At 40.5% G+C, this 21,962-nt stretch overlaps 1 protein-coding gene across 2 annotated transcripts in view; it reads left to right on the top strand.

Moving 5' to 3' along the window:
- Positions 1-340: 340 nt before the first annotated feature.
- The window catches only part of LOC111140904 (solute carrier family 12 member 2), a 107,057-nt gene continuing 85,435 nt past the window's right edge, over positions 341-21,962 (top strand). Inside the window, exon 1 of one of the 2 annotated variants that reach the window (XM_022493158.1) lies at positions 341-1,577. In XM_022493158.1, coding sequence (XP_022348866.1) covers positions 846-1,577 — 732 coding nt within the window. In that variant the 5' untranslated portion in view covers positions 341-845. The remainder of the gene's footprint in view (positions 1,578-21,962) is intronic. The other variant, XM_022493159.1, reaches the window with a different exon arrangement.

The following is a 21,962-nucleotide window of genomic DNA, read 5'->3' as shown; positions in this document are numbered from 1 at the left end:
TTTTTTTTTTTTTTAAAGAGAGAGAGAGAGAGAGAGAGCGCTCCTGAAGCCCTGGCTGTGGTGGCAATTGCCGCGGGAGCATCAGCAATCGGCGCGCGCCGAGGCAGGACTGGGGCGCCTGTTCGTCCGCCGAGCCGGGCGTCGTCCGCAGCCTGCTCTGACGAGGCCTGGGCTGCCGGCCCATTGACGTGCAGCCCCAGGGGCGGGGAGAGAGGGAGGCGGCCGGCGGGGGAGGGGGGGGGGCTCTCCTTTTCGCCGCAGAGGGGGCGGGGGAAGGAGGTGGAAGGGTGGGAGGAGGTCGACGGAAGAGGAGGTAGCGGCGCGGAGATCCCGGCGACGGCGGTGAGGCGGCGCGTCGCCGCGCCTGCTCCCTGATCGCGCTGCTCGTGCTGCTCGTGCTGCTCGCGCTGCCCGAGGCCCGGCGCTGACTGGACGGACGCGATCCTCGCGCAGGCAGCTCTCGCGTGGGGTCTCGCAGAAGCCCAGGAGGGCCGGGCCGGCGAGGCAGCGTCTGCCGCGCGACACTGCGGGACCGCGGGTGGGCGGGCTGAGGGGCGGAGGAGCTGCCGACCCCGCCTCCCGCGTGCTGCTGCTGTAGCCGCCACCGCTGCGGCCCCGCCGAGGCTTTAAACAGCGGGGCCCGCCCCGCGCCCACTGCACTCGCGCGCCGACTCGGCTGCCGGTGGCATTTGTGCCGGTCCGGGCTAGCGGCGGCGGGCGGGCGGAGGGGCGAGCGATTCCGTCACCTGGCGTTGCCGCCGCGGGCACCGCCGGCTGGGGGCGCGGAGGGCGTGCAGTCCGCGACGTCCGTCAGGCTCTCAGAGTCTGCCGGGGGTCTGGCAGCGATGGAACCGGGGCCCACGGCGCCCTCCTCCGGCGCCCCGAGGCTGGCCGGGGTCGGGGAGACGCCTCCAGCTGCCGCGGTGGCCGCCGCCGGGGTGGACCTGCCCGGCACGGCCGTGCCCTCAGTGTCGGAGGATGCTGCGGCCACGAGCCGGGGCGGCGGCGGGGTCCGCGGTGAGGGCGCCGCGGCGGCCGGGGACGGACTGGGAAGACCCTTGGGGCCCACCCCGAGCCAGAGCCGCTTCCAGGTGGACCTCGTTTCTGAGAACGCTGGGAGGGCTGCAGCGGGCACGGCGGCTGGTGCAGGGGGTGGGGGTAAGGAGACCCCAGCGGACGGAAAAGCTAGCGGCGAAAGCGGGCCAGGCAAGGGCAGCGAGGAAGCCAAGGGCCGCTTCCGCGTGAACTTCGTGGACCCGGCTGCCTCTTCATCTGCTGACGAGAGCCTGTCGGATGCGGCAGGGGTCGGAGGCGACGGGCCCAACGTGAGCTTCCAGAACGGCGGGGACACTTTGCTCAGCGAGGGCAGCAGCCTGCACTCCGGCGGTGGCGGCGGCAGTGGACATCACCAGCACTACTACTATGATACCCACACCAACACTTACTACCTGCGCACCTTTGGCCACAATACCATGGACGCCGTGCCCAGGATCGATCACTACAGGCACACCGCAGCGCAGCTGGGCGAGAAGCTACTCCGGCCCAGCCTGGCCGAGCTCCATGATGAGCTGGAAAAGGTGAGCTCTCGAAGCCCTCCCTCATTCCCCAACCACTGGTCCTCGCTGACCGCGGGATGTGGCCGCTGGCTAGCCGCGGGTGGGGTGGCGGGAATGGACGGGCACGACTCGCTGGCATCTCTGCGGTCAGCTGTCAAGGGTGGAACTGCCGAGGAATGTAACTTAATCTCTTAGAAGTTTGCAGCGGGTTAAGCTAGTTAGGTAATAGAGAGATTGCATTTAACAACCTTCACCAACCACTTGTGTATCTGGTGTACGCTTTCCTTCTCATTCACCCTTAACAGTCATCCTTCTAAATGACACTGTGCTGGTGGGCCCTGAGGAGGGAATGTGCGGGAGGTTTTGGTGAGGGGGTCTCTGGGGAGAGAGTGGAGAGCACCTGCCATCTGTGTCCATTTTAAAGGTTGTATTGTGTGGCTTATGTATACCCATTAGGGGTCCCGAGAATGGGAACAGTGGTGTTTGAAGGGAAAATCTTAACAGGGTGTGTTTGTGGTCTATGAATTATTAAGGCTCAATTATTGCTCTCTTGAATATCCTTTGAAAAATCTTGGGATACGCTCTTCCTGGTAATGGCATAAATCTATTTTTTATTATGTAAACTTTTGGGGAGAGGACTGTATAAAAAGTTGGGGGGCTGCAAAGTGTAAGATAGGGGGAGGGGAAAGACTGAAAGAGAAACAAGAGAATTGTTTTTTTTTTTCCTGTGGAGGATGTCTAGAAAGATCTTCTGGGGTCTTGCATGAGTAGTTACACTTTGTGAACAGAAAACCATCCCTAAAAGTCTACTGGTTTCCACATTGTTATTTTTTATGGCCACATCCAATTTTTATTTCTTCAGGGTGTAAAATTACTATTTTGAGATAAGCTCAATGCTTTTGAAAATTAACATTTAACTTTTATGAGTTGGGATTATTTGATGTTTGTTTTAACAAGTGTAAAAGGATTATGTTGATGAAATTTTGTGAATCCAGAGTTGCTGCTACCATAGGCTGAGATGTCATAGTGTGGAAAAGTTTGAATAGAGAAAGTATGTAATTTCTTCAGGTGTGATTATTTGCTCTCATACACTCATTTCATACAAGACTCTACTTGTCCTAGTGTTTGATAATGCAACATTCATACATTTTGAAATAATTACAGAGGTCCCAATCCTTACAGCTTACTGATTCTTTAAAAGCCTGACATCATTTAGCTTTGGATAATACTACTCCTGTTACTCCCTTACGGTATTTTGTCATATCAGAAGAAAAACAATTTTTAAGACACTTATTTATACTCTTGTAGTTTCTTTCAAAAGAAAGAAGCTTGTAGTTTATTTTTATCCCTGCCAAACTCCAAATCTCTGTAAAGTAGATGTATAGCCGGTAATTTCCCTTTCATTATAGCAATTTTATTATTAAAAATACCATAAGCTATATTTCGGATTGATTGCACCAAAGCTGAACAGTTAAGTAGTAAGGCAGTCTATATTTACCCCTAAGTTTTTAAAAGGGGTTTTGAATTGAAGGATATTATATACCTTGAACTTGTAAATATCCTAGGAAAGTTTTTGTTACTGTAAGTTTTCTGAACAACAGAGCTCTTCAAGTTCTCCAAAACTTGAGGGTTTTTTGGGCATTTTTGATCTGTTTACAGTGTCTCAGAAAGAAAACTTGTATAGTTAGCTGTATATCTGAAGCAACTATCCAACCTGTGAGCCTTATCTTCCTCAGCTTCCGTGGTTATTTTGAAGATTAGAAAAGAAAAGGACATCAAGGCTCATGTTCAGTGCCTAGAAAATAATGGCTTGTGTAGTTATTATTTTGATCTGTGTTGGCCTATAAGAAAGTACACAAACTCTAGGGTTTCAATTTAGATTCTCTTAATTCCTACATGATGAATGTAGTGTATAAATGTTATGTTCATAGCTCCATTTATGCAGTAGGTAGTACAAGGAATTCTTTGTAGTTTTGTTTTTTGTTTTGTTTTAACCTTATGCCACTTGGGTCCTTTATGGTCAGTTTAAAAATTTTATTAGATTAACTAAGCATAGTACCTCATATGGAAAATAATTTTGTTCAGAATTTCACAAATGGACTGAAGAAACATGTCATGTTAAGGAGTACAGATCTGACTATGGAGACTGACCGCTGTTGAAGGAGGGTAGGAGAGGTTCTAGCATCTAGTTTGACTAGATCCTCATCATGCCTAGATTTACTTTTACCTCCCTGAAGCCTATTCTAATGCTTCTAGCCCTCAGTGAATCATAATATTTAGAATTTTGTAACATTTAAGTCTAGCGCTTGATTGAATGTCACATAATCTACTTTGATTAATAAGTGCTTCAGTATGCACCTTAACTGGATCTAGCTCTGTACTAGGTTCTACAAAAGAACAAAAGAAGTAAAAGACAAGCACTTTAGAAACTTGTTAGGGGAGAGGACTATATAGATAGTCTTTCTTTCTCTTGTTTTCCTTTCTTTACCCACCACTGTGACTTTAAATTTTTTTTCCCATGAAAATCCACGTGAAGTGGAATAGGGCGCTTCCATGGTGTGTATTACTGTCTTGTGGAGCCTTTGTAGAGCCAGGACTCATGAGTTTTCCATTTGTCAAATTTTTATTGGAGAGAGGAGTTTAAGTGTTGGCCACATAGCTTTTGGTACTGTGGCATGATGGAGTGGTTAGCAAAACATATACTGACTTTGTCTAAATACACCTTAACCAAATGGTTGCACAAATAAGATAGGTACAAGCTTTATTTTCAGGGCTATGTGAGGAAAGTGTCAGATACTAGTAAGGCTATAAAGGGACCTAATTTTAATTGGGGTTAGGGAGGCCTTTTTCAAGAAGTGAGCCATTGAAGCTAAAACCTAAAGGATACGTTTATGATAGGGCAGGATAGCATTCCAGGCCAAAGAGGCCCTATATGTAAATATACTGAGAGGAGAGAGTTGTGTCCAAAGAACTATAAAGAGGCCAGGAGAAGATGTTGTTATAAACATAGTGGCAAGTTATTGAAGGATTTTTCATGAGGTGGCAACATGATCTGTTTTGTTATACCATCTCTGGCTGCTGGATAAAGAATGGATTGGCAGGAGCAACAATGGAAGCAGGGAGATCCAAGCTATTACTGAGTTACAGATAATAAGAGTTGGTGGCAGAATGAATCGTATGCAGGTGGATTGGATGTGGGAGTGAAAGAGGAGCTGATTCCCAGGTTTTGGACTTGAGCAACTGAATAGATGGTGTTACAACTGAGATGGCAAATACAGGAGAGGAACTAGATTTGAGAGCGGAAAGAAGGAATTGTGTTAGAATGGTAGTTTATATTTTAGGCCAAGAGTCATTTTGAGGGAGGGGGACAGAATACATGTTATATCTATATAAATGTGTGTATGTATGTATATAATTATTTATATACACACAGGTATGTACACATGTATGTGTATATATGTACGTGTGTATATACATTGGATATCTAATATGAAGAAGTATATGTATATATATGTATAGATAGGGAGAGTCTCAAATCATGGACTTGAAATGACTTAGGGAGAGTGGGAAGATAACAGAAAAGAAATGGGGTCTGAGTTTAGGTGTAGAGAATGTATAAAGGTTTGTTAGATGTTGTGGAGACATTAAAAAGGGAAGCGAGAAGATGCTGCTAGGCTGGTGAGAAATAGCCAGGATAGCACTGTCAGGGAAGCTGAGAAAGGAGTTTTAAAGAACACAGAAACTCATCAGGGCTCTTACCAGGAAGTGTTTTTTTTGTTTGTTTGTTTTGTTTTTTAGTCTTTTTTTTCAAAAAGTAAGTTTAAAGTACTGATTCTTGCCCCTACAAGGAGAAATTTAAAAGTGGAGGTCAAACAAATTAATATTTGATGAGCAACTTCAACACATGTAATGGAAAACATGATCAAATGTGGAAAAATTGAGTGGTGGATGACCCGTAATAGCTTCTACAGGATTAAAGCATTATTAAAAACCCTTTTACAGGTATGATTACATTTGCACAGTTGTCCTTAGTCAAGGCATGGGAGCTTGGAAGATCACAGAGTTTTGGGTGTGATTCATGCCAGGACATAGTAGCTTCTCTTTGTTATCTCTTCTTCTTCCTACCTGTCCCCCCCACCCTGCCTCGACCTGCTCGGAGATGGTAGGGGTGTTGAAGAGGACATATTGTGGGTTATCAGCATCATCCCTCTGCCCTGACTTCGTGAAAGTGAAATGATATAACTGAGAGAAATGAGGAGGAATGGTTGTGATAGTGTAGTTAGTGATAAATATGACTGTGACTTTTGTAGAATCTGAACTTGTGTCTCATGTATCTCCATATTTAGAACAGGTACTTAATATACATTTGTTCACTGAATGTGTCAGGGTAGGCAGTTCTTCCTTATTAAGAAGGAACATTAAACAGTATGTCATCTCCAGTAACTTGTGTAGCTGCTTCTTTTAGTGAGCTGTATTGACTTTGGGACAAGGAATTTCAGACACTACTAATGACTTTATTACATAACTTTGGTCCTTGAAGTTTCCTGAAGGAAAGAATGGGTCACATCCCATAAATGGGGGAGGAGTAGAGGAGTTCCCAGACTGAATAAAGGTAGGACCCTGATAAGAAATATTTGCACATGGCAAAGTCAAATATCAAAGATTTTGCACTTTTGGCAGCTGCTTCACCGTGCTAAACCCATGCCACTTGAGGTGAAGTGTGGTTTATCCGTAACACGGTATGTAGTCACCCAGGTACACACCAGCTGACTGCCTGGGTAGAAGGAAAGAGAGACCTTGGGATTTAAAATGTGGCAGAACTGTACACTGCAATCATAATTGATGTCTTCTCTATATGTATTTGTGTTGCTGTACTCACATTCCCAATCCCATGAGACTGGAATAACGTATCTCAGTTCTTACGTGTTAAATGTATCTGTTTTAAGTAATTTTTACTTACATGTTTTATGTAAGTGTTTAGAAAGTCCAAAGTACTAATCCTTTGGTTCCATGCTGAAGTGACATGAATTTAGTTACTCAACAAAGCCTTCCTGAGCACCAACAACAGCACTGTTTTAAGTGCTGGGAGTAGAGCTACAAATATAGCCAAGTCTCGGAGCTATTCTAGTCATAGGAGTCAGTAAGCAAATAGGTCCAATGTAAGTACTGTGAAGAAAATTAAAGGTGGCTAGATGGTGATGGCCCGTGTGCTATATGAGGGTAGTCAGAGAAGGCCTCTCTGATGCTGAGCAGATGCAAGAAGGGAGTGAGGGATCAACCCTTGCAAATAATGGGAGGAGAAGAACAGTCCAGGCAGGTGAATGATGAATATCAAGACCCTGAGGTGGAAGTGTGCTTGGTGTGACAGAAACAAGGAGGCCAGCAAGATGGGAGGAGCAAGAGGAAGAGTGATAGGAGAAGTCAGAACAATAATGAGGAACAAACCTGAGATAACCATGTTTGATATAATGAGAGGTATTGAGATGCTGGGTGTGTTAAAAAGGTAAAATTGTTGGAATTTGTTGCTGTTTTTGATGAGGGGTATATGGAAAGATTAATATGAGGGCTTTTCCCCTCTTTAGAATGGAGTTGATATTTATGGAGATGGGGAAGACTGTTGGAAAAGCAGGTTTGGGAGGTAGACTCGAGTAGGGTTTCATTCTGCAAATTAGTTCTATAATGGGGCAAATATTAATAAAATGGCAGCCACTGGTTTGTGAAATAATGGTATTTAAGAAAATGGGTTTTAATTTGTAGCATAAAAATGTGCTTTTATACTTCAGATTTTAGGGAAGGTTGTGAAAACCAGTAGTTTTTCAAAAAGGATACAAAAGGGTGTGCAACTAGTGGGTCACTTCCAGAAGGTGAAAGGGTGAGGGATGGACAAGAAGGAAGACAACTTAAAATATTCAAGTTAAAAACATATCATTGGTGGGGCACCTGGATGGCTTAATGGGCTAAGCATCCATTTCTTGATTTTGGTGCAGGTCCTGGTCTTAGCATTATGCGATGGAGCCCAGCAGTGGGCTTTGTGTTCAGCAAGGTGTCGGAGGTCCTCTACCTCTCCCTCTGCCTCTCCCTTCGCCTGCGTGTGTGCGTGTACATACGCATGCACGCATGTGCTCTCGTTCTCTCTCAAATCTTAAAAAATTATCCATCGGAGTCTGTAGTCTCTCATTTAACATATGAAAGCTGGGGGCACCTGGGTGGCTCAGTTGGTTAAGCAGCTGCCTTCTACTCAGGTCATGATCCTGGAGTCCTGGGGTGGAGCCTGCTGTCAGGGTTCCTGCTCAGCTAAGAGCCTACTTCTCATGGTGCTCTCTGGCGTGTATGCACACATGCTCTCGCATGCGTGCGCTCTCTCTCTCTCTCTCTCTCTCTCAAATAAATAAATAAATAAAATCTTTAAAAAAATAAATATGAAATCTGTCTTCCACCACTGGCTACTTTATCCTTTGAAATTTTACTAGAATCTGTATTACTGCTTCTAAAAGCTATTATGAAAACCTGAGTACTGATAGAGAACTCAGGGATGTCTATTTAGAGGATGGGGAAAATCTGAAAAGCAAAAAATAGCTTAGTGGAATGTTGTCTCTGTGCAGAAGCTAATTACAGCAGGTGATTTGCACTGCCCCTGGGCTCTGAAATTCCCCTGCTTTAAATTTTCACTATACTGTTCCTGAACATTGACTAATTAGATACTCACTTAGGTTAAGGATCCCAGAAACATTTGGGATGGTTCTTTGTTAGGTTCGTGTGAATTAGTTCCTTCAACAATGTGGCTTCTAACATAGTTCAGTATGTGAGTCATTTCAGCGCTTTTGGAGGGTAGTTGGCTTTTTAGGGTAGGCTTGATTTTTCCAGCGGAGATTTAAAGGACCCATGCAGATCCTGAACTTCTACGCCATCATTTTACTTAGTTAATTCTTCTCAAAGTTACCAGTGACCTCTGCCCTATTATCAAGTCCAGAAGAATACCTTCTCCCTCCCCTGTCTCATCTCCCATCAATATTCAACCTTCCAGCAGTATTTGATTTTCTGTTGAGGTCTTTTTTTTCTTTTCTTGGGCTTCTCTAGCACCATTTTGTCTTTTAACTGTGTTTCTTTCAGTCCAGTGTCTTATGCAGTCTCCTTTATCTCCAAATTGGCCATCTGCAAGGTTAGATTCTGCCATTTCTCCTCGCCCTGTCTTTCTTTTTCTCCCCTATGCTATATTATCTGTAGGCTAATGAATTCCAAAATTTTGTGTCCTACCTACAGTCCCTTTGCTGAATTGAGGACATCTAGTGACTGCTGGATTTTTTGTCTCTAATCTCAAAGACACCCTGTACTCACAAATTTAGGATTTTCTCCCTCCTGTTCCAAAAGCAAATCAGCCTAAGCCTCTTCCAGTTTGCCCTATGTCTGCATGGATGGTACCACTATTCTTTGTGTTACATGGGTGAGAAGTATATGAGTTGTCCTTGACGCTTTCTCTAATCGTTCCACATCCAGTTTATCACCGAGTTCTTTCTATCACCTTTATTTCCAAAGTATTTTTTTTTTCATCTTCACTGCTACTATCCTAACCCAAACTGCAGCATGTCACTCTATAGCCTTCTAACTGGGTTCTCTGTATTCACTGTGCTCTCCCATCACTATTGTGCCCAGAATATTTTAAAAACCAAATCGATACGTTATCCCTTGGCTTAAAACTAGCCCTGCATTGTCCAGGTCTGGCTTACCTCTTCCTCAGTGTTTTAGTTACTCAGTGTCACAGTACTTCCTTTTCCATAGGGCCTTTGTACATGATACTGTCCATGAACTCTTGCTCCCTTCTCCCCCATACACACACTGTTAACTTTTCAGTTTTAAGATTTTGCTTCAGTCCTATTGTCCTCAGAGGACGCTTTTATTCTCTAGCTAGGACAAACCACTTTTTCCTTGAGATACTTTATTTCCGTTAATAATAGTATATTTATTAATGTGGTTATTTGAATTGGCTTGAGTTGACTTCAAGGTCCATGAGAAGCAGACTAAGTGGCTACTTACCATTATGTGTCCCTAGTACCTAGTGTATAGGCTTGAGGTAGCAGACCCTCAATCAATATATTTTCAGTAATGGAACTCCTTCTTTGTAAATCAATGGACTACAAAAGAAAAACTCTTTGACATACCCTATATTTGTTATTTAGAGTCTCTAAAGGACATTTGACAGATTACCCTGATAACTCACATTTGGAGTTTAAGAAGCAGAAGAGCTCAGAGGTGCCTGAATGGCTCAGATGGTTAAACGTATGCCTTCGCCCCGGGTCATGATCCCAGGGTTCTGGAATCCAGCCAATATGTTGGGCTCCCTGCTCAGTGTGGGCAGGGCATCTTCTTTTCCCTCTCTCTTTGCCGCTCCCCCTGCTTGTGCTCTCTCTCTCTCTCTCAAATAAATAAATAAAATCTTGGGGGGGAAAAAGCAGTAGCAGAAGAGCTCAGTAACCTGTCCAAAATTACAGGACTTGTGATTTGCCTGAGTCAAGGTTGGAACTTGGAGCAAATATTCTGATTCTTTTTTTTTTTTAAGATTTTATTTATTTATTTGACAGAGAGAGATCACAAGTAGGCAGAGAGGCAGGCAGAGAGAGAGGGGGAAGCAGGCTCCCCGCTGAGCAGAGAGCCCGATGCGGGGCTCGATCCTAGGACCCTGAGATCATGACCTGAGCTGAAGGCAGAGGCTTAACCCACTGAGCCACCCAGGCGCCCCAAATATTCTGATTCTTAATTGGTGCTAATTCCAGTATGATATAGTTTAATACTGTAAACATTTTTGTTACTTTTTGATTATTTTCTTTTTAAAATACCCATGACAGTTGTTTTTTAGCTTATTGAAGATAAGGTAGAAAAGATTTGGACTCTTCCATTTTATTATATGAATGTATCTTTTTCTAGTTGGAAAATCTTCAAAAAAATTACATAAGGACATTTCTTTCTTTCTTTTTTTTTTTTTTTTTTAAGATTTTACTTTTAAGTCATCTCTGCACCAACATGGGGCTCCAGCTTACAACCACTGATTGAGTCTCATGTTCTACCCATTGAGGGAGCCAGGTACCCCTAAGAAAGTTTGTTATAAATGGAATCTTAGTTTTTGTTTGTTTCTTCTGCCTTTCCCTATCCATACACATCTCTCAAAACCTACATTTTTTAATGTTCTAGGGCTGTGCTTTATGATACAATAACCAGTAGTTATATATGGCTGTGAAACTAAGTCTGAATTTAAATTAAAAATTCAAGTTTTCAGTTACTAGAGCCACATTTTAAGTGCTCAAATACCCACATGGAGCTAATTGCTACCGTATTGGACCATTGGAGAGCTGGAACATTTTTATCATTACAGAAAGATCAGTTAGTGCTGTCAAGGAAAGTGATATTTAAAGGGACTTTTTTTCCTTTTTTCATTCCTCCTTTCTTTTCTTCCACATTAAATAGTCACCCCTAGTTTAAAATTATTAAAGTCAAATTTTCTTGTAATGTTGCGTGGCATCCTTCCTTACATAAAGGTGTTTAAGCATAGTACTCCATCCATGAAGTGTTTGTTGGATCAGTGGAATGTACCTAGTTCCATCTGAGATTGGAAATCTGGGTCTTTAACTGGAAAGGCTATGAAGAATTTCTTAATATTGTATAAAGTGTTGAAGTATCCAAAGCATTTTAACTTATGTATCTGTACTTGGTCTTCAAATCTATCTTTGGAGGAAGTAGGTTTTAAGAGGGTCTTAGAGTAGCAATATGATTTTACAAGGTTGTGGTTTGCCTACAGCCATACAACTAATACTTAGGCTGAATCTTCCTGAAACTGGGTCTTTCTCGAGATCCTTATCTTTTTTTATGAACTAGTGATTTCAAAATTTTTAAAAGAATCACCTGGACAAAAACTACAGGCTCCTCTTTACCACAGAATATATATGTAGTCTTTAATAAGCTTTCCTGGTGATTCCCAGAGAGCTGGGTTTGAGAACCAGTGTCCCAAAGCATGTTGGGAGTCTTGCACTTTGGTTTTGTCTATAACAGTAGTACATTTTTATTTTTTTTTTAAGATTTTATTTATTTATTTGGCAGAGTGATATCACAAGTAGGCAGAGAGGCCTGCAGAGAGAGAAGGGGAAGCAGGCTCCCCGCCGAGAGCAGAGAGCCGAATGCGGGGCTCGATTCCAGGACCCTGAGATCATGACCCAAGCCGAAGGCAGAGGTTTAAACCATTGAGCCACCCAGGTGCCCCTGCATTTGTTATTTTTTTGATGTGGTGATACTTAACTTTGGAATACCCTTATATGAATAAGTGGTAACTCTCAAAGATCTGACTTTAACCTTTCAGTAACTCTATACTGAATTACATTAAGTTACCAATTATTGGAGATCTGCCATGTTTCAGGAGCTTCCTATAATCTGGGTATGATAGACTTCCAAAGGTAAATTATAGATAAATTCAGAGGCTTATAACAATTTGCCCGAGTCTCATAGCCAGTAAGTGACAGATGGCTGTTTTTAAACCTGGGTATGTTAATGGATAGCTCACATGTGAGGTATTAGGACAAATGTGTATGTTGTTTATTCAGTGGCCTATTAAAATCCTGTAGGGAAATCAGACATATTAAAAGTACTAATGGATAAATCTGAATTCTGAAGAGTTCATGTAGAATAGTTAGACTTATTCCAGAGAGAGGTACTGCCCCCTCTTTTTTTTTTTTTTTTAAAGACTTTATTTGAGACGGGGGAGGGGAGGAGAACGTGAGTGAGAGGAAGAGCAGAGGGAGAGAGACAAGCCAACTCCACACTGAGTGGAGAGCCCAGCAAGGTGCTGGAACCTATGACCCTGAGATCATGACCTGAGCTGAAATCACTTGTCAAATGCTGAAGTGACTGACCTACCCTTGTGCCTCGTATCTCTCTTCTTTAGAACCTAATGGTTGCAGACATAAACACCCAAGCTGTGTTGTTTTAGAAGTGAAGTTTTATGATAAATTACTTGCAGCACTGACTTATCTGTAAATTTCTAGAAATAATAATAGGCACATCTGTAAATTTGTGAGTTTGGAGAAATTACTAAACTGCCTCACTTGTTTCAGTCCCAATTATTTGGAAGATTTGCTCACCTGAAAAAAAGCTGATCTCTTAATTAAAGCAACAGCAGTAACATAAAGGCTTTCACATCAGAGGGTTTCACCCCACCTATACTTGTGGACTATATAGTTATACTTTATGCACAGTTATAACAAGTATGGCACAAAGTAAATTAGAAGGGAAAATGAGCATGGCAGAGGTGGAGCCAGAGATAGCCAGCATGTCATAGAGACGAAAGATAAGAAAATCATGGAAAGCAGAAACAAAGTTCTCAGTAAATAACACTCTAGAGAAGCCCTTTAGAATGGATGCAAAGAACACCACTTGAGTTTTGGTTATTGTAGCATCTCCATCCAGCATAGTGCAGGCACACATTTACAACAGTGTTTTATTTTATTTTTTATTTTTTTAAAACAGTGTTTTAAATCTTAATACAAAAGAGAGTCAGCGAACTACACAATTTGAGGAAATTCCAGTCTCAAGGCATCCTAGAGTATCGAATTTTAAGAGGCTAAGGAGTAATCCTTTTTAAAACTAACACTTTAGGGACGCCTGGGTGGCTCAGTTGGTTAAGCAGCTGCCTTCGGCTCAGGTCATGATCCCAGCGTCCTGGGATCGAGTCCCACATCAGGCTCCTTGCTCGTCAGGGAGCCTGCTTCTCCCTCTGCCTGCCATTCTGTCTGCCTGTGCTCGCTCTTTCTCCCTCTCTCTCTCTCTCTCTGACAAATAAATAAATAAATAAAATCTTTAAAACTAACACTTTAAAAATGTACTCCAGACGTTTCATTTTGTACTTTATTTAAAATGTTTGTTATTATTTCATTATGAAAAGAAAATACAGAAGCTTTGGAAGATAGGGAAAATTTACAAAATGTTTGTGTTTTTGTGTGCATTTTAAAACTACTGTTTTTTTTTTTTTTTATTTGACCTAGCATTAAATAACTAATCGTTAGTAAGTAAGTAATAAAAGTTTTCTGTCACCCATGGTAATCTGCTCTTTTAAGTGAGTGTTTGGGTAATACTCCCATACATGTATATAACCATATATGGTTATATATGATGTATATAACCATAACTTGCATTTTGTGCTGACTTATTTCGTCTCCATTTACCTCTATTGCAATTTGGTTGTAATAGGCTTTGGTGTTTTTGATACTTGTTCACTGTTTCCTTATTTGTTTTGTGATTCCCTAATCCTCTTTTCCTGACAATTTTTGTGCTAATCAGATATTTTTTAGTATTCCATTTTAATTCTTCTCTTGACTTTCCAGTGATATGTTTCTTTGTAATATTATTATTTCAGTGGTTACTCTACTTAGAGATAATACTGAATTTTTTCAGCTAAAATATAGGAACTTTAAAACAATCCTTTTCTTAGTGCTCTGGTTGTCATAAATTAGAAACCCCAGTACAGTGTTGTACATTTTCTTTCAACAACCATATGGCTTTTAAAAAGAGAAGAAAATAAAAATAGATGTATGGTATTTTATACTCATTTATTTCCATTCATTTTTATTTCTTCTTGTAGATCATGGTGCTGGTAGTCCTTTCTTTCCTTCAGTACTTCATGTAAAGGAGGTCAACTGGTAACAAAATTATTTTTGTTAATGGGAAAATGTCTTTATTTCACTTTACTTTTGAAAGATAATTTTGCTAGATGTGGTCTTCTTGGTTGACAGGGTTTTGTTTCAGCCCTTTGAGTATGCACCTCTACTGTCTTCTCACTGCCATTGTTTCTGATAAGAAGGCCATTAACCATGTCATTTTCTCTTGTGGCTTTCAGCATTTGTATATAGGGCTGTGTGTGTGTGTGTGTGTGTGTGTGTGTATCTGTTTTTCAATTTGTTAAATTTCTTCTGTCTGTAAGTTAATGCTTTTCACTGCTTCCTCCTGCCATTTACCTTCTGCTGTTGAGTCCATCTAATGAACTTTTCATTGCAGGTTTTGCGATTTGCAGGTCTAGAATTTGTAATTTTTAAAATATAGCTTCTGTTTCTCTGTAGAGATACCCTTTTCATTAATTAATAATCATATTCACCTTTAGTTTTTTTAACATATTATTATAGCTGTTTTGAGGTTTTTTTTTTTTTTCTTAAGATTTATTTATTTGAGAGAAAGAGAGCACAAGTGACAGTGAGTGGGGGGGGGCAGAGAGAGAGGGAGAATCTCAGGCAGTCTCCCCACAGAGTGGGGAACCTGATACTAGGCTCAGTCCCAAAACTCTGAGATCATGACCTGAGCTGAAATCAAGAGTCAGACGTTCAACCAACTGAGCGACCCAGGTGCCCCTGTTTTGAAGTCTTTATCAACTAAATCCAACATCTGGACCTACTTGGCATTAATCTCTAATGGTTGTTTTTTTCCTAATTACGAGTTATAGTTCCCTATTTATTAATACTTAGAAGTGAAAATTGAACATGGAGGTAATACATTATAGTGCCTTCTGGTGGTGGTGGTGGTGGTTTTATTTTTTTTAAAGGATTATTGTTTTTTGTTCCATCAGGTATTTGACTGCCTGGGTTCAGACTGCAAACTGGTTCCCGTTTTCCAGCTCTGTGGTAGCTGATATAACCGTTCTGTTTTCTGGTTTTCAGCTGCTGTTTTTTTTAGCCTGCCTCCTTGGGGTGGGGAGGTCTTCCTTACACCTGTGTAATTTAATGGTTAGCCAAGATTTGGGGCTTAACCCTTGACATCATTCCATTTTTTTCTCTGGAGATTGCCACTTAAATCTCAATTCCTATCTTGGCTTTGGACTGTCTTTGATGTTTCTAGTTACTAGGCTTCCATCCATTTGAGTTACACACATTTGGGGGAATGGTCTCCATTAAAAAAGGCATCATACTGAGGGATCTCATCCATTGCAGCTGCATCTACCAGGAGCACTTCCTTTCTGATATTTGTTTTTTTCCATCTGCCCCAGGTTCTTTACACTGCGTGTGTAGTTGAGCAGTCAGTCAGGGATTTAAATCTTGGCCTTTCCACTTAATACTTGTGTGACCCTCAGAAAAAGGACTTCCCCCCTTTGGTCCTTGGTTTCCTGCTATAGAAAATGAGAAAGACGATAATTCATATTGAGAAGTACGTGAAATACCAAGTGCATGCCATGCCCTAGCTGTAGTTTTTGTTGTCACATGGTTCTCTATATTGCTTTTCTAATATTTTCCCCACTTATGATGCCACTGGTCATGTATTTTTATCCTTGATGACTTTTGGTCCTTCTTGTTTTAAAAGTAAAACAATTTGAAATGTAGGTCACAGAGTCATATTATTAATTGATAGTGGGAGTGGTAAGTTTTCTGGTAATTTGAGTTAGGTTCAAATTATTTGTTGAAGTTAGCAAGTTGTATGGAATTTGAAATCATGCATGCATTATGCTGTTTTTAATGCACAGTGTTGTAACTCAGTCTTGAATGGCTAGTAAAGAACATGATGGGCTAGGTAGAGTGAGTACTGAATTCTTTGACTGTAATCAACAGTTCTGACTTGGTTCATTGTAAAGTCACATGGTCACACTATCCACTTTTATCAGTGGCACTTGAGTTTTGAGCTTTGCATTAATGCCACTGGATATTAATAGACCATTGTTAACCAGAGCAGATTGGATTTCTCTAAAACAATACTTTGTTTTGAGAGAGTAGTCTGTATGGGGAGCATTACACTGAATACACCAATCACCGACAGCACGGATAGGAAATGTTGGTAGCTTTGGGATGATATAATTGGCTAGTACTTGATGAAAAAATTATTAGAATAAACCCAGCCACTTTGGCATCTAAATGTGCATATGTATACATCCATTTTTAGTTACTGGTTTTGTTTTAGGATGTTAATTTAATACTTTATCTTATCTTAGTAAACAGATGGCTTTTAAATTATATGAGAGATTTTCATCTTTAAAGTGTCTTTATTAATACCTTAGTTCAAAAGTTTGTTTTTAGGATTTAAATTGCATTTTTTTGTGAATTTTAATGTTTTTTAGATTTAATTTTGGGTTTATTTAAATCAATAATAAGCTGCTTATAAACAAAGAATAATTTTTATTTATTAATAGTGTCCTGAAATAAAGATTTTCACTCTTCTACCTGTCATTAATGATGATTTGATTGGCGTAAATAAAGCTGGGCCCAGAAGTTTGCTTGTCTTCTCAGACGGTGCTTCCTGACATTAACCCTAGTTGAAATAAAGTGCTTATCATTTGTCACTAAGGGAAATAGTGAAGAGAGGAAGTTATCTAACTTAGTAAGCACATTTTTCAGTACCAGGTAAGTTGCAAAACTTTTTAGCAGTTTGATCCTTAACAATGAAAGCCATGATATTTGCACTGTGTCTTATTTACTACCAGGCAGAATGGTGATCCTGTTTGTATGTAGCAGTCATTGTTTTTTTATTTTTTTCTTCCAGGGGTAATTTTAAGCCCTGCTAATATCAGTTTATAAGAAGCTGTGTAGTAGAGTCTAGATTAATGCTGTTTTGTGGTATTTACTTTTATATTTGTTCAACATCTGGTTATTTAAGTGCACAACATGGACAGTTGCAGTAATAGATTGCTTATTAGTTGTTTACAATAATAGCTAAAACGTATTGAGTAATTACTTGTTAATGTCGGGCAATGCACCAAGCACTTAAAACATGTTCTTTTGAATCTTTTAAGTCATTTTTTTAAAATTGTGGGTTATAACAGAAAAACACAAAGCATAAATGTATAACTTAATCAAGTGAACACCTATGCAGTCATCACCCAGATAAAGAGTAGAACATCACTGGTACCCCAGATTCCCTCCGTGCACCCCTTTCAAGTTCTACTTTCCCCACGGAAAGTAGGTCCTGACTTAATGGTGATTATTTCCTTGGGACTTGGTTTTGATTTTTTTTTTAATGCCATTTATCATCCTTATGTATTCCTGAAGACTCTTACTCTAGCTGTGCCTGCTTTATAACTTCATATAAATAGAATCATGCAGTATATTTTTATCTGTTATCTTTAGTTCACTGCTATGGTTGTATTTATATTTCATTCATTTTTAATGTTACCCATCTTCTACTGTATGAAATCCTACAATTTATTTATTCTGCAGTTATAGATGTTTGGATTATTACTTGTTTTGGCAATTACTACATAATTTGCTGAATATAAATTTGGCAGTTAAACAGTAGTGATATGAGCATTTTTATACAGGTGTCCCTCATATAAGTATTTTATATCTATAGGGCTATACCTTACTGTAGAATTGCTGGCTTGAACATCATGCATGTTTTGAATTTGAAAAGATAATGCCCAGTTTTCTTTTCCAAAATTGTTTACCAATTTAGGGTACCACCAGCAGTGTATGAGAGTTTTTGTGTTCTTTTAGTCATCATGTTTTTTGCACTTCATCTTCTCAAACAGTATGGAATTGGCATTATTATCTCCATTTTACAGATGTGGACACTGACAGCCCGAGGGGTTAAATAACTTGCCAGAGTTTACATAGATACTGAGTAGTAGAGCTGGAATTATAACCTAAAACTGACTCAGAGACACTTTGAATTTTACTTTTACCATTTCAGGACATTATTTGGAAAGTAGAGATGGCCTGTAAAGACTCAATGTTCATCTGCTTTATCTGTGAGTAAAATCACAGGAAGGGTCTGTGCCCTTGTGGATGGATGCTCCATTTTAATACATTCTGAAGGAGTGGAGGTGGATGCATAGATGACAGGAGCTGAGTAAATAAAAAAAGGACAGTCACAGAGTATTATCTGTGCTGTGAAGACAGTACAAGGGGCACTGATGAGAAGAAACTGTATGTTGGGCAGCCTAGAAAGGAGGAGGCTCCAATTAATCTAAGACCTAGAGGATGTGAGGGACAAATTCATCTTAAAAGTGTGTTACAGGCAGGGGGAGCAACAAGCAGGATGATCCCCAGGAGAAAGTACAGTTAAACCAGTATTTCAGCAGTGAAGCAGTATTATATCAGAGTAAATGTTTTAGAAACTTGTCGATAATTTTCTCACTTCAAGGACAGAAGTTTGAGGGTGACTAAGGCATGTACAAAATTTTCAAGCAAAATTAATAGAAATAGGAAAGTGGTCTGTGATTGGAAAAACACAATAACTTCTAAAACTGACTAATATTTCCCTTTTCTTTAATTGTGTCAAATCTTACTGTGAGTTGTAACAAAACATGGATGTGTAGGTGGGTCCAGGGGTCAAGAGGTTACAATGGTAAAGATATACCGGATGAAAGAAACTTGTATGACCTGGAACATTGGGTTGAATGGAGTTGCTAGCTGGAACAGGCAATGTAGTTTTTAAATGGAAAAAGGAAGTCCTGGACAATGTAGAAACTGAATGACAGGCCTATTTTACCTACCTTCCATACCACAACAGCCTCCAAATACACTTCCAAAGTTAAGTAACACACACACACAGCCCATCTGGTACCTAATTTCATATTTAAACATTTGATATGCCTTCCCAGATAGATTATGTCTAGATGCTGGCCATTCTTTCTCCTCCATAGGTGGTCCAGTGCAGCTGTCTGTAAGAATCTTGTAGGGCAAAAAGTTTTGTAGATATTTTAGATCCTGGGGGAATTTCTACAAAACACAAACAGATTTAGAAATAATCGTCTGTGGTGCCATCTGGTGCAGAGTTTCTGTCTTTGTTAGGAGGATGATGTCAAAAGCATCTTTAGATTTGGAAGCAGAGGAAGGAGGGAAAGATGAAACAGGGTTGAACAGTGAGAACGGCTGGGGAATTGTGAAGTTTGAGCAGATCACTTTCCAGAGTTGGGTGATTTGTCTTTGTCCCCTTGCCCAAAATACTTTAACTGGTTCACTGTACTGTAATACGTGGACTTATACCATTTAGAAGAGTCTCTGCACCACCACATTAATAGCTGTATGGTTTGGGATGTGTTAACTTCTCAAAAGACTGTTTCCTCATTTTTTTAAGTGAAGATTTTACCTGCCTCTCAAAGATGTGCCAAATTAGGGAAATAGGACATGTAAATATTTAGGGAAATCTCTGACACACAGTAGGTTTTTGGTAAATGGTGGCTGTTACTAAAGTAAGCCAGACAGGGGACACGACGTGGCTCAGTTTCTTAAGCATCTGCCTTCAGTTCAGGTCATGATTCCAAAGTCTTGGGACCCAGCCAGATCTGGCACTCCTGCTCAGCAGGGAACCAGCTCCTCCCTCTCCAGCCCCCTCTGCTTGTGAATGCCTGCCATCTCCCTCTCTCTCTCTCTCAAGTAAACAAATAAAAATCTAATAAATAAATTAAATAAGTCAGTTAGATTATGAAGGTCTCATATATTAAGAATTCTTAGTTTATCCCAAAGGTAATGAGTAAACAGACCTAGATTATATACAACTTACATTTTTTTTTTAAAGATTTTATTTATTTATTTGACAGAGAGAGAGATCACAAGTAGACGGAGAGGCAGGCAGAGAGAGAGAGAGAGAGAGAGAGGGAAGCAGGCTCCCTGCTGAGCAGAGAGCCCGATGCGGGACTCGATCCCAGGACCCTGAGATCATGACCTGAGCCGAAGGCAGCGGCTTAACCCACTGAGCCACCCAGGCGCCCCTACAACTTACATTTTATAAGAAACTTCTACTTATTGAAAGCAGGAAAAACTGTTTCAGTGTATCTGGCTCAGTCAGTAGGAAAATTCTGGTGTATATGATTGTAGACTTGAATTGATTGGGTCAGATTCAGTGCCAGGGTTCCCCTTACCCCCCCAATAAGAAAGAAAAAAAAATCAGACTATTTCTTAACCCACAAACCATTTCTCATCCAGAATTGAACTCTTTGAAAGTAATTGGGAAGAAACCATTATCTCTGTTATATTTTCCAAATGTCATGTGATTAGAGGAAATAGTAAGGGGATTGCTCAGAAACATAGGGAAATAGAAGGAACTAAGTGTACTAAGGCAGCGTAGGACATTGCTAAGGAAGCTTTTCTATCTTGTTTTTCTTTCAGTGCAAGCATTAATACAGGATAGAATTGAAAACTTTTGGAAGGAATTACTGTTTTAGTCTTACTTGTGTGAGATCTCCCTTAATGTTGGAGTTGTGACATTTTTGATGGTTGTAATTAGCAGAATTTTTAAACATTTAAATGGTGTCATCTGCCAGCAAAACTGGGAATTGCACAATAAAATAAAGGTAAATGTTTTTGCATATTTTTAAATTTCTGTATTCTTTACTGTAGCTACTACACTGTACCTAGCACCTTGTTCTGAATAAGTAATTGTTAAATGCATTAAAACTTTATAGCTGTGTATCAACACCCCACCCTTGCCTCCACATTCTTTTCCTATTCATGTTGGTTTTTTCCTGTCACTTTGGATTATTTGGTAAGGTTGATTTACTGCATAAGAAGGTCAGTTGTGATTGAGATCCAAATTTTATTTCATAGGTTAAAATGCTAGAAAGCAAGGTAACATTTGGCAGGGTAAATGAATTTTTGACTCCTATTTTGTGGCAGCAAGAAAATGATTAGTTAATACTGAAGATTTGTCTTACTGAAAAACTAAAACTATGTCATAATCTAGTTTTTTATTTGCAGCTTTATCTTCAGTGAATAATCAGCCTTGGGGTTTTTTTTTGTTTGTTTTTTGTAAAAGAATACCTTATGTGATCCTCACATTAACTGTGTAAATTAGTAGTGTCACAACCACTTTCCAGTTGCAAAGGTGATACCAAAAGCAAATTTTATTTCTGTAAATAAACAGACCTTCACACAGAAACATAGACTCACAATGGGTCCATACAACATGATCAAGATTTAATGCAGTATATATTTCAGGGAGGCAGTAGGCAGACAAAAGGAAGAGGATCTCTAGTTGCAAGAGCAGTTAAGTGATGCTCGCTGGCATGGGCTTTAGTCTTCCGGTGCTGGGATAGGTTAGAGCTTCTCAACAGGTGCCACGGGAACATCATTGCCTGGAGAAATTGTGGATTCCTAGGGAAACTGCTGTCCTGGCTCTGCTAGGGTCAACTGAGTGTGTAATCTTGTTCTTGTTGACCACTTTGGTCATGCATTGAAAAAGCAGGACACCTAAGATTAAGTTTTCTAATTTTTTTGAACTGCATAACTATAGGTGAGTCATAATGTCACATTTCTAACGTGGCACTCGCATTTAAATTTAGATTTCTAGATTATAAGTCTAGTTGCATCAGCTGGCTTTATAGCATCAAGCTAGAAATGTCAACTGCTTCTTGAGTCTGCATTACCAGAAACTGATCATTATTTAGAGAGCCCCCAGACTGCAAGGGGATGGTTGGTACTGGTGGGCAGGGACTATTATCTCCATTTTATAGTTTGGGAG

The sequence above is a fragment of the Enhydra lutris genome, unplaced genomic scaffold, assembly GCF_002288905.1.
Source record: "Enhydra lutris kenyoni isolate GAN:26980312 unplaced genomic scaffold, ASM228890v2 scaffoldscaffold5, whole genome shotgun sequence".
Taxonomy (NCBI): domain Eukaryota; kingdom Metazoa; phylum Chordata; class Mammalia; order Carnivora; family Mustelidae; genus Enhydra; species Enhydra lutris.
The sequence above is the reverse complement of the archived record's forward strand: the minus strand, read 5'-3'. Positions and strand labels throughout refer to the sequence as shown.